Source organism: Phoenix dactylifera, chromosome 3 (genome assembly GCF_009389715.1).
Source record: "Phoenix dactylifera cultivar Barhee BC4 chromosome 3, palm_55x_up_171113_PBpolish2nd_filt_p, whole genome shotgun sequence".
NCBI lineage: Eukaryota > Viridiplantae > Streptophyta > Magnoliopsida > Arecales > Arecaceae > Phoenix > Phoenix dactylifera.
In genome coordinates, this window is record NC_052394.1 from 19,057,301 (window position 1) to 19,074,735 (window position 17,435).

Here is a 17,435-nt window from a genome sequence, read left to right on the forward strand (position 1 = left end):
TTTCAGATTGTTGCTTATGATACATTATTTTCAGAAACTTTGATTCCAGTTACTTGCAGAGCTGATGTGCATCCCTCATGATAACTGTGAGACCCTGGAACTGGGCCCGGTCCACTTGACCGGCCCAGTCCCAAGTTTTGGCCTCACGTGCGGTGCACGTGAGGTAACGGGATGGAGGGATCCATCCCGAAGAAGAAGGAGCCCCTGTTTTAGGGCTCTTTCTCCTTCTCCTTCTCCTTTGAGTCCACCGAGGGAGAGAGCCGCCGCACCCCAAGGAAGAAAGGGGGGAGGATTCCTTCTTAGTGTTACCACAGAGAGAGAGAGAGAGAGAGAGAGAGAGAGAGAGAGAGAAAGAAGCCATGGCACGGGTGGCATTCTTCTTCCTTTGCTGCCGGAGAAGGAGAGAGGCGCCGGACGTCGGGGCGGAGGTGAGAATCCTTAGCCTTTCTCTCCTCTTCTTTCACTGCTTGGCCATGACGTGTGGTGGGTTGGAGCCGGCCGATCGCCAGATTTGGGTCCAAAACGGCTTGCTCTAGCCGTCGGCGTGTTCGCCGCCGCCAGTCGCCGGGGGTGGCCGGATTTGCTCCGCCACCTGCTGCCGCTGCCAAGGCCGGCCACCGCGGCCGCCTTGGGTTCGATCGAGAGGAGAGGAGAGGCCTAGGGGGCGGCGACAGGGGGTCATGGGGTCCCCTGTTTCACCGAAGAAGAAGAAGAAAAAAAAGAAAAGGAAAAGAAGAAAGGAAGAAGCGGGGAAAGGAGAAGAAACAGAGAAGAGAGAAGAAGAAAGAAGTCGGGAGAAGTTTCTGGAGAAGAAGAGAAGAAAAGAAAAAGAAAAGGAGAGGAAGGGAAAAGAAAAAGCAAAGAAGGAAAAAGGGAAAAAAAAAAGAAAAGAGAAAAGAAGAAAGAAGAAAAAGAAAAAAAAATATAATAAATAAATAATAAAGAGAGGGGGTGGTTTACGGGTATGAACCCGGATCCGAACCTGAACCCGGGGTGCTAGACACTTCGGCAGGGTCGGCCCTGGGAGAATGTTAAAATTTAGGTTTTATATATATATTGTGATGAATTTTAAAAGAAAATATGGTTTTTGAATATTAGGTTCTGCGAGGGATTTGCGGAATTAATTGGATTTGTTGTGGATCGCGTTCGCAAGGTAAGTGATGTAACCTCTTTACTAGATTTATCGGCAAACTAAATATCTGTTTTACGAATCGAATTATTCGTGATTATGAATTTGATGCATGGATTATATGTATATTTTTAGAATATTGTACGACTCTGATTGAACGTATTTGCTTCTGGTTTGAATTGTATTTAATTGCTCTGACATTGTATTTTTCGACTTGAAACACTGAAAATAATGTAAGAAAAGATAATGACTTGAAATAGATTCAGACTTGCAGTCGAGCTATGTTGAGGACCTTGCCAATGGGGGCTAATACATTGGTACCGCAAGAAGAATAGTCGGTGATATGACCCTGCCACAGGGAACATGTGGTCATAGTTCCTGGCTGTTGAGTTGAATCTGATAAATTAAAAGAAATTAAGATATGAACGACATTTGGTTTTGACACTGTATGTTGTTTTTATATAACTGAAATATGAAATAGACTTATAGAGAACAAACTGAACTTCGACCTGGCTATGTTGAGGACCCTGCCAATGGGGGCAGATACGTTGGCAATTGACTGTCCTGAAGGACTCACCGCAAGAAGATTAGTCGGTGTTGATGACCCTGCCACAGGGAACATGTGGTCATAGTCCAGGATCGATAAGATGAATTGAATATGTGAAAGAATTTCGAAACCTTCAAAAGAATCTTATGAATTTAAGACATATTTGACTTGTACTTTGGAACTGCATTTATATTTATTTTTCACATATTACTGCTTGATTTATCTAGTTAGAGTGTTCATTACTTACTGGGCTGTTTAGCTCATTATACCATCTCTTGTTGTTTTACAGATTCCGAGAACTAGACTATTGGGGATTCAAAATGGGAGAGCGACTAGAAGAATTGTGGCCCAAATTATCTTAGATTAGGGTTATTTAAGTTGAATTGATTATTATGGACATTTATCATGATTATTGGACTTTGCAAGGTTTTGTCATTTTAAGAATTAGGTTTTTGCATGTTGGTCAATTATTGTTCCGCTGCGTATTTAGAACTGTGAGACCTTATGACTTGAATCAGTCAATGGAATAAGATTGCATTTATTCAGTTAAATTAATTTAGATTTATAAAATTGAGATGTTTGGTGAAGATGCCTTGCATGCTCGTGGGGAGAGTTTCCTACGGGTGTGTGGCGGTTGGCGCGACCCCCGGTTCGCAATCTCGCGTCGGGGGCGTGACAACTTTTATGGTATCAGAGCATAAGTGGATAAAATCTAAGACGAAGAATCTGACATAAGATGAGTGTAGGTGGGTAAACATTAAGGGCATTGGACGTGAATCCATGTCAATTGCATTGTAAGCTACTTTCAAGATTTTCTATTAAGCCTTGTGATAGATTATGTATGAGAAGGTTACTAGGAAATTATGATTGAATTTACTTATGAGGTTTGATACATTATGGAAGATTGGGCAATCTATGAATCAAGTTATAATTAGTTAGATTTGGATCTAAATTAAGTACAAAAGGATTGGCCATGGAATATTATCATGCATTGTGATTATTTATTATTTAAGTGAACTTGTAAACTCAAAAAATTGATATGGAGGTATACTATGATTTTGCTTAATTTAGAAGATAATTTTTTTAGAGGCAAATTAAGATCCATTTATATAAAGTTGTTTAAGATTTGGGCTATGAAACCTTTTTACAGTGCTTGATTAAAATATTCTTCGAGGATTGAAAACTGTATGTGGATCATGTATGAAACTCCTGTGTAGATGGAGAATATATTTGGGATAAAATTCTAGAATTAATTTAAAATTACAATATAGATTGGGATTATGATTGGAAGTAATTTAGTAAATTATGAGAATACTGGTTGTTTAAATTATTTTAAGATGATCAACGATATTAACTCTATGATTGGAAAATATTTTCTGATGGGTTTCCTTGTTAAGGAGAATTTCGTTGTCAAAGAAAAGAATAGTATTTTTGATTTTGACTGGATATTATCATGTTATTAATAGGTTCTTCTATCTGTTGTAAAAAAGAGAGAGAGAGAGAAATCTGGCATTCCAAGTCTAGGATTAATGGTTCTTGCATTAGCTGATCCTGGATTTGGAATGTTTTAGCCTAGATTTCTTTTCTCTTAATTTGTAGCTTATGCTTTTGACAGAATTAAGAAATAATTATCAATCTTGAAGAAATAATTTTATTGGAGATTGTAAAGTATTCATCTCGGTGGATTATTATTAATTTAAATTATCGTCTTTGGATCCAAATAATAGATCTTGTTCATGTCTATCAGAGACTATGTGATGTATATAAAACTTCAATTCAAAGTTTGGATTTAAGCCGATCTAGGGTCTTTTGTCAATATTGTTGCGGTTGCTGATAAAAATCTAGATTTGCATAAAGAATTTGTATTTTAGAGGCTTACATGGTTATGATGAAGGATTTTTGATAAATGCTAAAGATCTCGATGAAGAAAACATTAGGAGAGAGATGGTTGAGTTTGTTTTACTCATTTGTATTGATTTAACGCCTTCTAATTTGGACGAGCATTGAGAGAATTCTTCTGGTTGATTTTACGTGGAGTTTGACTTAGAATCCTCTAGTTGAACTGATAAGAGAATTAAGATTCAATCAATTTTGACCCGAGGGTGAATCTAGACGGATGGCTTGAGGTAAAGTAGGGGACGAGAATCAAAGATTTCTTTTTAGGCTTTACGTGGAAATTGAAATTTTGGATCTCTTTAGTTCATAATACAAAATAGTATTTTGATCAAAAATTATTAGTGAATCCAAAAAATTTTGGTAGTTTGAATCAGAGTGCGCAACGAAAGCGTAGTGGTCTGAACTATTTTTCTAAGTTGGTCAGAAGTATTATTCCTTTAATTCGGCAAGTTTTAATAACAAAAGACTTGATTTGATTTTGAATTTTTGGATGTCGCTGCACTATCTTAGGTTCTCTAATTTTATGTCATGCTAAGGAAATGATTAACATCTTGAGACTAGAATTAATAGATCATCGATTTTGATTTTGGATCTGGAATATTTTGGTGTAGACCTATTTCCTCCTAAATCTGAAGCTTGTACTTCTTCAATTAATATCAACCCTCTATTTGAAAGAACTTGAGGTTGTCAAGTGACTTTGATGAATATTCCACTAGGGGTGGATTAGAGTTATTTATGATCTAATCTTGTGATAGATCGATTAATCAAGAGTAGTTGATATTTTGACAAAGAAACTTGATGTTCTTATTCAAAATTAAGACGTTGATTTTTATTTATGAGAGAGAGAAGTTTGATTTACATCATCTATAAAAGAACCAAATCTGGAGGTATTGGACCTTATTCTTATGATAAGATTAAATTATATTGATAAGTAGAACTATTGGAAGACTGAGGTTAGTCTTCTAGTAGAGAAGAATGTTGTTGGTTCTATGAATAATCTGAAGGTAGCTATGTAATTTTCATCAGTGGGGTTTTCTATTGTTGACAATTCTTGGGAGAATCTTGAGCATCTTAAATTTAGTATTCATGGATTGATGGTTACTTGGTTAGACTTAGATCTGGAAAGTTTTAACATGGATCTCCTATTCCTAATTCTAACATTGTTAATCTGGCTATTTGAAAGGGCTTGAGGTTTTATAACACAAAGGTTGATCATTATATCATGGAAAAAAAAATGAGGAGCATTTGATACTAAAGCTTTCTCCTACTTACATTTAACCGATTAAATTTCTATGTAGAATTAATCAGGAGCAATTAATTTCTTGAAAAAAAAAAGAAGAATTATGACATGTTAATCCAAGGCTGGAAGGTTAGTCTTATTTTGAAAGAGATCAAAAGAACTTGCTATGAATCATAGATGGAAAGGATTAAGTTTTAAGATGCCATAATTTTGCCAAAATCTTGTGAGCCTGCATTTCGAGATGGGGATTGTTTAGGAGCTCGGGAATGATATGATGTTTCTATACTTTCAAAATTTGAAGCCTTAAGTGAATTAATTTCGAGGACGAAATTATTTTAAGGGGGGAAGAATGTGAGACCCTGGAACTGGGCCCGGTCCACTTGACCGGCCCAGTCCCAAGTTTTGGCCTCACGTGCGGTGCACGTGAGGCAACGGGATGGAGGGATCCATCCCGAAGAAGAAGGAGCCCCTGTTTTAGGGCTCCTTCTCCTTCTCCTTCTCCTTTGAGTCCACCGAGGGAGAGAGCCGCCGCACCCCAAGGAAGAAAGGGGGGAGGATTCTTCTTAGTGTTACCACAGAGAGAGAGAGAGAGAGAGAGAGAGAGAGAGAGAGAGAAGCCATGGCACGGGTGGCATTCTTCTTCCTTTGCTGCCGGAGAAGGAGAGAGGCGCTGTACGTTGGGGCGGAGGTGAGAATCCTTAGCCTTTCTCTCCTCTTCTTTCACTGCTTGGCCATGACGTGTGGTGGGTTGGAGCCGGCTGATCGCCAGATTTGGGTCCAAAACGGCTTGCTCTAGCCGTCGGCGTGTTCGCCGCCGCCAGTCGCCGGGGGTGGCCGGATTTGCTAATCAACTAATATGGCCCTACCTCATTGACAGTCAACTATATTTTCTAATCTCGTGATAGACAAGTATTTATCTGGTGGATTACTTTTCAGCAGGCTTGTGAAGGAGAAAAGAAAAGTTTTAATTTTGTAACTTAGATCAATCACGTCTGCTAGCCACCGTCAAGACTGCAAACTCTATTTCCATTAGATAAGAAATATTATTTATACTACATAAACAGCTAAAGTGTTATGATAAAAATGAACAAGAGGACATCATACCCGAGAATGAGACAGCTGTCAGTGAAAAAGAAAAATGGAGCATCGTCTGTAAGGATCAATTTCTTTAGGAAAGGTACAGTTCCAATAACAATTGCCAGGATCTGTTGCAAGATCAATTGTACAAATTAATAATGATAAAACAGAAGTTATATCAGTCAAACTCAAAAAAAGCAAATCCTTAAGCATAACGAATTTTAATAGTAAATGACAAGCTTCACAAGAATCAGATTTTTTCTTTTAAGAAAACAAATCAACCATAAGAAATGAGGAAAACTGCAGATTGTCCCAATCCCTGTATGATATCATTTAAAGCCTTTTCCAGTTCTTGTCAACAGCTACTTCTCTGTGGAATAGAACTCTAAGTCGAGAAGGCTTTATTTAAGAATAGTAGAGTATGACTGGAATTTCATCCAAAGTATTAAAGGATTGTTGAATAAAGTGGAGATTTGACCGTACAGATACTGAAAATATCTACCATAATTTATATTTGAACGGATTACTTACAGAAGCAGTTATAGGAGGCTGAAAAATCTGTTTTAGCTTCAATTTTTCAACAAGATGGTGCAGCCGGCTGATTATCTGCATCAGGGGTTTCAGTTGTTAAATCACCCAAAAAAGAAAAAACACAAATCAAGTAGAAAAAAGGATTGTAGTAATTGCAATCATCAGGAGATAAATCTGTCAAATAAAAAATGTTTCTTGAAAGAATAGCCAGATTTGCAACTATTTCATTACAAACTTCTCAGAAAATGAACAGATGGTGTTTAATAAAACAAAGATAGCTGAGAGTGATGGGAGGGACAGCGTAGGAGGAGAAAAATCTCCAGCAGTCCGGGAAGTAATCGATCCAGTAATCCCTAGAAAACTAGGATACTGCACTCCTTTTAAAAAGTGTTATTTCTTATTCAGACTACTCTGAATCAAATCTGTTTTGGTTAAGCACTCCTTTTTCTTTTGGTTTGTTCTCATCAAACTCCTAAATGTTTGGATATAAGCATCTCTTATTGCTGGATACGATGCTCCAGTGTCCAAATAGGGCTTTAGAAACAATGTACCAACAATTTTTCAGGGGCAACTTTCCTGCCGATTAGCATGTATGCAATCCTAAATGCTAAAAAATACATACAATTTAGGAACCATGTGCTATCTAGATGGATCATGTTAAATTAATCAATTTTCAATTTTAGCAGATTACTATTGACACTCTGTACATGTGATTGCGCTTTTGTCAGCCATAACAACTATTTGGCTGTTTTAACACCTTATTGTTTGCGGTTGCTAAAAGAAGAAATTTCTTATCTATGCCTAGGTTATTAAAATATAAATCCCGAATTGTAACCCAAAATTGTAGCCCAAAATTCAAGTTGCAAAGTTTGGAGCTGCAGCTATTTATATTGTCATTGGACAACAAAAGCACTTTATCTTTATTTTCCAGTATGACAGGGTTGGATGATGTAAGCTTTAAATTGCTGCTGCAAAGCATGTCCAAAAAGCATTTAGATTGAAAATATTGTAAACTATAGCAGTTGAAATATGTTGTTTAATAGAGTTAATGACTTGGGTCTATTTTGACTGGTTGCTCTGAAACCAGACAAACCTGTAACCTACTGTTTTGGTCAAAACTGACCATATCTAATCTGCAAGGGGACACGTATAACTGAAAATTACTTGTTTTGAACACTTAATTTAGTTTGCTAGGACAAAATCCCCCTTCCCCCTGAATGAGATAGTTACAGCAGAATGTCCAAATATAGCAAGATAATATCAGGTGCAAGAAAATATCCTTACAAGTGTGACAGTTAGTAGTCAGCATGCAAGTTACAACATACATTTATGTTAATAAACTTCTTTGTATGATATCATAAATATATAGATATATTCACATCATAAACTCTCTCTAATATTTATTTCCCTTGGTGAAGTGAATGCTCTGTAATCTAACAATTGACCATTTCACTTGAATAGGGTTAACCAAGAAACGCTATCCTACAGAAAGCTAAAAAATTAGAATGAATGGAATCTAACATTGAAGTTTGAACCTCAATCTGCTTGATACTCTAATAAAGATACTGACAAGTTAGTTCTAAAGGAGAGAACTTTTAGAAATGATATCCAAGAAAAAATTACATTGGTCTAACTCTAAACACAATTTCATGTTGTCAGCCCAAACAGATCACTCTATTCAAAACGCAAATTCACAAAACAAATGCACAAAGTTGTGAACTATGGATAATTATAGAAAGTCTCTTTCAAAAAATTGCATAAAAACCATCATCTATGATATCATTCTAATCATGAATCTAATGTAAAATAGCAGAACAAGAACTCTGGAGTAGGGTGGCTCCATATTGGATTCACTATATTGAAAGCTAACGTCATGATAAGCAATTTCTTTTCGAAAAGTTTTTTCAGTTAGATGATTTTTTTAAGAAACAGTTAGATAATGGTCCTAATATTTGTAAACAGTATCATATCTTCATACAAAATACCAATGCATTTCCATGCACAAGTTGGTGAAATCTTCAACAAACCCATGAAAGGGGACAATTGTGAGTGCTTTCAACAAAGGTGACTATAATCACAAAGTCAAAAACCACATTGGCCCCACTAAAGCTACTAACCCATCTTCTTCATATCCTTGGATAATGCTATTCCAGAGATATATTCAGTTAGAGGTTGGAATCTGCCATCAACTCAGAACCTACTCTACAACATTATCATGACATAGATATGATGCCATGCACAAGCAAATGGGATTGCTTCACATAGGAAAGGAAAATGGTAGATCTAACCAGCATAGAAATTTCAATACACAATCAGAAGTCAGAATTGCCCTTGTCCACCCTAGCCTACCTTCCCATGATTCCATAGTGAATGCTAATGCCAGCTTCGTCCTAGCATAACTCACACCTAAGTCACCTTTGGCAATGGGTCCCTGATTTATTGTGTTTTCACAAGTGGGGAATTCTACTCCCGATCACTGGATGGAAAGAGTGATCTCTGGGACCACCAATAAGAGACTCTCCTAACCTGAATGATACTATTGTCAAGGCAACCTTGTGCCTGATGAGCTTGTGGCAATGAATATTATGCTTTAGCCATACATCTTTCTTGATGAGCTGCCCAACATGATGGAGTAGTTGCACCATCGCTGGGACCACCAGTGATGTTTAAAGAATTAGGCAACATGATTTCAGGCCCCATTCCAGGGTCATGCAGGAGTACTTTATAGCATCCCTCTTAATGAAGCATCAAATGCTTTGGAGATGGTACCCATGGTAAGGTTGAACGAGCAGGAAGAGATGGAGGCTCGTTGGACCGCTAACAAAAGAATGCGGCTCCTTGTTAGCTTGCAAAGCTTCTTATTTAGAATTACAAGTAATTCTTTTCTCTTGTTGGATTGGAAAGGATTTCTTTATGGACTTGTCTGGATTAATATTTAAAAATAGTAAAATTGGACTTCACAAGTCCAGCTATAATATGCATAGTTTAGCTTTCTCTTTAATTTCCATGAAATTATATCTTGCAATTTGAGTCATTTGACCTTATGTGGGTTTTTATTTACCAGGGTTTAATCAGCAGGTACCTTTAAGTTTAGAATCAACCAAATGACCATAAATAAATAAAAATTCATTCTAGAACTCATGTCAAATTGTCAAGACTTATGAGGTTTGACTAGGTAACCAACCTAATTACCTAACCAACCTAATTTAGCTAATTGATCTTGACCTAAAGTATGCAAATAGCTTATTATGCATATGCTGTGATTTGAGCTCATTACAAATAAATGGAATCATTGTGTCTGAAATCTAATTTGGGATTTACGTATAAAATGGTCCAGATCTACTCATCCATCCTTACTAAGAGCCATGTCACATGGTCAATATTTCATCACAAATTATGCCATGTTGTCGAATGGATAGAATATTTGTCATGTAATCTAAGGGGGATATAAACTTTTTGTTTAGAGATCAATCACTACGATGACAATATCAAGAACCTAAAACCCTATGATAAACCACCTCTTAAGAGGCACAAGTTTGAATTCCCTAGTTCAACTAAGGGATGATATTCCTTTGATATGTTTTCAAATGGGGTTTCTTTTAAGACTAGCTTGCTCAAAAAGATACAGTACTTAGAATTAAAAATAAAAAAAACCATAAATAAAATAAGCATGTGCCCATGCACGTATAAGATTTTGGGTCATTCATTTGTGAAGCTACAAGAAACACAAAATGTTCTTACTTTTCCTCTTTTTGAAGATTCTAAGATTATTGCCTCAGGCTTTTGTTGAGTTAGCAACGGCACTTGCTCAGGTACAGCATTATTAATAGCAATAACAGGAGCCGCAATTGGGAGCTTCTCCTCTTCAAGGCTATCAAAGGTTTCTCCAGGGGGTGGAGCAAGCATCTGAAACACGTAAGTGTACAGAACAACTGCGCCAACCTGCCATATCACCAACTTCAAATTAAAAAATATCTATTTTGTAAATGAATACAAGGCAAAATGGTAAACTGCATTATGCTTGCAGGTCCTGATATCTTGGTGATTTTTGATCATTATCTCAATGAACCAGGTGGAGTTTACCCTTCCTCTGAATGATGGTAGTAATATTAATAACAACAAATGTCATTATGATGGATATATGATCAAAAGAATAAATGCACCTTCATTTTTATCCAGGAAAATGGCAGAGTAGCACATGAATTAATGCAAATGATGTTTTTCTCGGCCAGTACAAGCTTATATTCACAAATCAGCAGCATACCAAAAATATTCATTATTTCAATGCCTGAGGTGTACATATGGTGATAAGAACGATTATTGACCTCCTACAAATCATTCAAGACAAATATAATTCAAGTTCTCCATGAGAACATTCTTCACAAGAAATCTAAAACTCTTGAGATGCGAGAGAGAATCAACGATACTCGATCATTTTTCTTTTCGCTCTCAAAATACATATTTGAAATGGACCACTAAAAGCAAGCATCAAACTTCATTATTATATTGCACTGGGAACAAAACATGCATATGAAATTCACATAGTAAAGTTCTATTATGAAAAATGCATAACAGCTAATCTATAGAGATTCAAAAGCAAAAGTTGGTGCAATAAGGCCTCAACAGAGCGAATTACACTAGCCAACCATTATACAACTCATTCCAGATCATAAGCCTTAGAAAGTAAAATTGATGACCTTCTCTGAATTACAAAAGGAGGTTTGATAAAAGGCAGTGCATAACATTTTGATGCAGGAGCAGTTTAGATTTTGATAGGAGATCAAGGTTTAATTCAAATGAGGAGCATGTTTTGAAAATATTAATGATATTTATTTGGAAACCCAACTGAAATACAGGTGATAGAACTAAAAGTTCTGAACAAACTGGGCCAGCTTAGTCTGTCAAGTATTTTCATTGAATATCATCTTTGGTGTACAGCCAAAGCACAGTAGTGGACCCTACTAATTATGAGTTATCATGAGATATTACAAAAGGTTTCTTCTAGTAATTATGTTTGCATTGAAGTATATCCTCTTTTGTGCATTGTAAACACAGTGAGACACCAATTTATGCAGAATCGGTAGAACATACATAATATCTACAACTTCTTTGCCTTAAAAACACATCATATTTACATATGTAGTAGTTTCCATGTATAGTCTTGTTTATTATTCTGCGGTAGATGTTGTTAGAAATCCTTTGATCTCAAGCTGAATTGCAATCAACTCTAGAACCAAAAGTACTGGCTTCTCTTTTATCGTTGACACATGAGAAAGAACCAATAATGAACTATAGTTCGGATACCTTCTGAACCTAATTTCATACATATAAATCATCTTCTCTTTCCTAAAAGTAAAAAGAAAGAAAGAAAGGAAAGGAAAGATGGAAGATGGAAGATATTTAACTAATAATCATGAAAACATCTTCAGTATTTGACTAAAATTTTAGAATTATAATTTATATAATTATGAAATATCAACCAATGGAAAGTTAATTATAGTACAAAAGTAGCATATGCACATATAGCATCCAGTTATCTAATTATTGTCAAGTCGCATCCATATATGAGTCATTGGTATATTTTATAGTAAATATGATGAATATATGGGGCTAAGTTGGTTCTTCATGAATTTATCATATGTGATTTTAGACACAGCGTTTATTTTGTTATACTAGATCTTCACATACAAAGGTATTGTAATGCCATAGATGAATAATAGTATTTTTTTTTAATCTTTCATGTCATGGACTTCCACTTTATATTCTACCTTGTCTGCTGTTAATGCATCCAATAAACATGGAAAAGAGTTAAGCTAAATACAAAAAAACATTTTGCTCCATGATTTGAAAAACTATCAAATCTGCTTCATTACACTTTGTTTTGACAGGTATGCATGCATTAATTGACTCTACAGAAGATGGGAAAAATTGTTCAAAATAAATTTCATTTTTGCATTCATAAAATGAAGCAGAAAAGTGGAAATTAGATGAAGAAAAATGCCATGGAGTAAAAATGAACCTGACTTTGCATCTATTCATAATAAGCTTTACTGATAATAAGAAATGGAACTGTCAGTCTCACATTCATTTACTGGAGAAGACAAGAAAAAACATGAACTATCTACTCTTCAGAAAAATAGATCAGACAGGTTAAGGAGAAGCAAAGATGGGTCCAAAAAACTTTCTTGACAGGAGTACTTGGAGTAAAGAAAGCAAAGAAATTAATATTTTTGTATTTGTACTTGAGAGTCAGCACCTACCCACTGACCAAATGATATATATGCGTTTCCATCTTGGCTACATTTGTTAGAGTCACCAAATGGATTGGATTCATCTCGACATAAAGCTGCAATAAGCACAAGAGGTATATTCCCGATGTTCCCTGTATTCAAGTAGAAACGATTCATTACTATAAAGAATGCATACTGTAGCAGAATGTTGATAGGACATTGTCCACAAGTCATTCGGATCACACTCTCATGTGTAACAAATAGTGAAGCATGAAATCCTACTCTTTATTGCTGTATTATTGTTGAGGGCAAAACAAAGATGGCCGTAAAGATAGCATTCAGAGCATTGGTAGAGATTGGGAGATCCATCACCAAGACAAGAAATCACAAGCTTGAGGTATAAAATAGCTTAGCTTGCAACATGTCGAAGGTTCAAAACATGAAATCCTAATTCTTGCCTCAAATAACCCATTTAAGTTCAGATTCGCAGAAAATGATAGCATCAGAAGACACTTCATCTTGCAGACAATGGCATCAATTTAAACGACTATCTCAATTATAATTATGAACACAAACTCTTTCCCCTTAAGAAAGTAATATTTTTCTTTAAAAGCATATGAATATTACATCAATGACACAAACACATAAAACAAACTCAACATATACTTGTTCCATCTAGAAAACTTGCATGACTGTGAAACCAGTGATAATGGCAGATTCGATTTACAGCACACTCCAATGTTTTGTTGTTTAGTAAAAGAGAAGTTTAAGGTCCCCAATGCATTTATTTCAGCAATATAATACAAATCCAACAAACCACCCCATCACAGTTTGACCTACTGTTGCTTTCAATAGCATATTACGTGATGATTCAAAAAACCATTGCTTAAGAAATGCTTTGCTTCCCCAGGACTAATCCCTAAAGCTTAATATGGACCACATGAAGAAAGAAAAATCTGTCAGAGGAAATTATATGTTAAATGCTACTGGTTCATCCATTTTCACTCTGATCAATTGAGTCATGTGATTTATCTAGTAATCTATTTCTTTTTGAAAGCAACAGAGCCAGCATAAGTTGTTCTCCCTTGTTAGTTTCATTCATCTGTTTAATTACTTTCAGGAACTGTGCATTCTAACTGTCATCCTAGCCCTCCCATTCTCTAGATCAAGATCCACCTCCAACTTTCCAATTGCGCATGCAGTGCGAATGCCCAACACAACTATATTCAAATTTAAACTAAAGAACTATAAAACCAATATCTAAAGGACCAATATCAGTCAGTCATTAATGTGCATTGGAGATGCTGGGACAGTAATTAAGCATGCAAATAAATTTTCTGGAAAGAGACAAAATAACAATGTTTGTTTTCATACTAAGAAAGTAACTCACCAATTCCAATATGTATGATAGTGAACTTGAAATATGGATATGGGGGTCGAACAATGCATGCGACAATAAAACCAATTAAGGATCCTGATATTGTAGCCATAATGACATTGACAGGAATATACCACCTGCATTTCCAACTTTGTTAGTTAGTTCCATGCTAGTATATAATTTATATTTTCAATTCGAAAATAAAGAAGCTATTTTACAAATTTATCATACCAAAACATCATCACTGGAAACACATCAAATAAAAGAGGAGAAATGACAATATCATAAAATCTATAAATCACCTGCTGTTACAATGTTAGGCATTGCATATTTTTGAAAAAAAAAACAGAGCATTAGGCAGGAACAGAAAAAAGGAGCATTCACCATCAATATAAAGATTATAAATAACTTTATGTAGGCTGAGAAAACACCTAAGTCCAGAAAATTGAAAGGGATGAAACTCAGAAAAGTAAGAACAAGCCCTCAATGCTAGAAAATAATTTCTTGGCCAATAGAAGTTACAACAAAAATTTACAAGAAAATACCTAGAAACATCGTGTCATGTCAAATGCTTTATGTCCAAAAGTAATTCCTTAACATCAACTTTCCCTCTTGAACCTCCCCATCCCAAAAATTCCACCCCCAGGAAAGAAGGAAAAAAAAATACTAGCATGCTTCTACAGAGGGATGGGTTTTTATTCCTGCTAATGGTCTTTTATATATCCTAAATTACCTTCGCCATGACTTCACACTAGTTCAAACTGGGATGACACCAATTTTAAGAGCAGAAAAGGTTCTAGAAATGTTATAAAGCATTCAGTGCTCTATGTAGCCGACCACCTGATGACTGCTTAAGACTTACCATTCTACCTTAAGATTGAGATATATTTCTAAATTTGTGATATTTGGCATCATCCTCTCTCACTTACTCTAGCACACGTGTGTATGCACGCAGTTATTAGAAGATCCATAAAAAGGCCTACTAAGAAACTTAATATTTCACCAACAAATCAAGAAAGATGTTAAAGGACAATATCACATACTATCACAGTTTGCTTTTCAAACTTAAATATATTAACCAAAAATAAGTCAAGAAGCATTCTTACCACTCCAACAAATTTTCTAGAGTAATTGCTCTTCCAAGTTGAGAAAATATTAGACAAGGAAGGAGGAGAGAGAAGACTAGCTGCACAAATATCAAAACAGGCTGTTAACAACCCCACTGGAGAACTTGGAAAGAGATCAAAAGTAATTGACAAATTAACATGATTCCTTTTTTTATTTCCAATTGCTCAAAAACAACAGTCTAATCAGCATGAATTATGAAGCAGAAAAATAACACCTGCAATAAATTCGGCACTATTTGTGAAAATCAAAGCACTAAAATGATCTCATACGCTTTAACCAGACTTGCTACACGTGCCTGTGCACTTCTCATATGCATCTTATTGGTGTAAACAATAAACCAAGGTATCCATGGTTAGATGTTGCCAAATGGGTATGTAGAGGTGAGAAATTTCCTTTGCAGTTATTGTAAGGCCTCCAAAAATATCTTGCAGTTCAGATGTCCAAAAGGATAATGATAACTTTCTTCAAGCATGCAAAAGGAAAGACAATTAAAATTCACATTATCATTCAATTAAACGAGTCCCTTGGGATACATCTTACTAATTATATGCACGAAAGGGGACATAATTTTCTCCATCTAGATTCTAGGCATACTTAACCCATTTCCACCCATTTTTATCTACTTACCTTTCTCAACAATCAAACATAGAGTAAGTAGTAGTGCTGCCACAGGTAATGAATAAAAAGACAACTTTCTTTACCCACTGCTCCCTCTGTTTTTCTTTCCACCTTGACCCATTAAATTCCTTTTTAATCAGTTTTGTACCATTCCATAATATTTAAATAACAAATCGACCTCTTTAAAATTAAAACTGCTGTGTCTCTGTGTGTTGTGTGTATGCATGCACGTAGATGAAATCAATTAATATATTTTGAGAAAAAAATTATTCAGTTTTTGCTGGAATTTCAAAAAGTGAGATCGGAACTATGTAAAACTTTCAAAATTTGCTAACAACCATATATAAACATTACTTAAATGTCAAAGCAAAGAGAATGTGGAAAAGGAAAGATACCATTCCGGTCAAAAGTTCTGGATTGCCCCCGACGTTTGGGAGAATAACGATGATACCATTCCGTACGAGAACAAACCGGCCGCCCGCATAATTCTTCACTTCTTTGAAAGTACGAGCCGTGGGACCATGCAATCTCTCTCTTACTCCGGCCTGCCTGCTTGCCTCGCTGACTTTAGGAAGCTCTCTCTTCAAAGTTGGGAAGATTTTTTTTATTTATGATATCCTAATTTTCATACCATTTTGTGCAAGTGTAACTTGAAAATCTTACTTAAAATAGTCGTGTTACTGCATTTAATCGAGAATCTTCTTTGTAAGGACGTAAATTTAGTTTTAAATGTGACACATAGGGGATTTTGTAGTTTAATGTGGGTTGAAATTACCAACTCCATTTTTTAATGATTTGCAGCTTGTTTAGAAACTTTTCTTGAGAAAACAAAGCTTTTTATAAAACTATAATATTGTAAATGCGCTGATTCTGATAATCTATGTTATGTCATATGTAAGCTCTCAATAAGAAATACAATGGAGAAATGTCATATTAGGAGTATGTTTGATGTTACTTAAAAAAAAAAAAAGTATGTTTATACTTTTTTAAAAAATAGGTTCTCTAAATATATATATATGTGTGGTAAATTATCTAAAACTTGCTTTTATTAAAAAAGATTAAAAAATATTTAGACGGCTACTTTTACAAGGAAAGAAAAAACTTTAAAAATCAAATTTGGAGGGGGGGGGGTGCTCTTAACTTTAGCGTGGGATTTCATATATTAAAAAAAAAAAACTTTGGTGTGAGATTTGTATGTTATTTTATTTGACCCCTTCATAATCCATTCCACTCGTGTGGTTTGATTAGGTTATTTTTATTTTTTAAATTATATTAATAAGTGAATAAAATATAGCTCTAAAGAGTGGACCACCAACTCATTATTTTATATTTAAATCCGGTCAACTTTTACATATCTCTAGTTTGTCTTGTACCTACTTAGATAAACCACCAATAGGCTATCATAGCGAACTTTGTACTTGTTCATCCATCTCAACCTACTTTGATCTATAAAAATATATATTTTCTACAAATATTCTTTTATTCCTTGATTTAAGCATATGACCAATAAAAAAAAAACATATAATTAAGTTAAAAAAAATGCTAACACAGCATGATCATTAAGGATTCCATCAAAAATATAACAGAAATTGCACCGAACATGCTAGATACATGGAGTTGCAAGCACGCAAATGCTTAGATCTAATCAATTTTGTTCCTGT

General features: G+C 35.2%; 1 protein-coding gene and 1 long non-coding RNA gene across 2 annotated transcripts; one reads left to right on the top strand and one right to left on the bottom strand.

The window, feature by feature from the left end:
- Nucleotides 1-2,306: 2,306 nt before the first annotated feature.
- On the top strand, nucleotides 2,307-4,907 carry LOC120110299. The gene is made up of 2 exons (XR_005511177.1): nucleotides 2,307-4,290; nucleotides 4,328-4,907. It is a non-coding gene; the product is annotated as an uncharacterized LOC120110299 (long non-coding RNA).
- A 565-nt stretch (nucleotides 4,908-5,472) lies between these two features.
- Nucleotides 5,473-15,472, bottom strand: LOC120110124 (protein PIN-LIKES 6-like). Its single transcript, XM_039124061.1, has 7 exons — nucleotides 15,434-15,472; nucleotides 15,135-15,235; nucleotides 14,041-14,165; nucleotides 12,681-12,802; nucleotides 10,162-10,362; nucleotides 6,421-6,495; nucleotides 5,473-6,017 (listed from the first exon to the last, which is right to left on the bottom strand). Exons 1-7 carry the CDS (start codon nucleotides 15,470-15,472, stop codon nucleotides 5,877-5,879), a joined length of 804 nt encoding a protein of 267 aa, XP_038979989.1. The 3' UTR covers nucleotides 5,473-5,876.
- Between the last annotated feature and the right edge of the window lie 1,963 nt (nucleotides 15,473-17,435).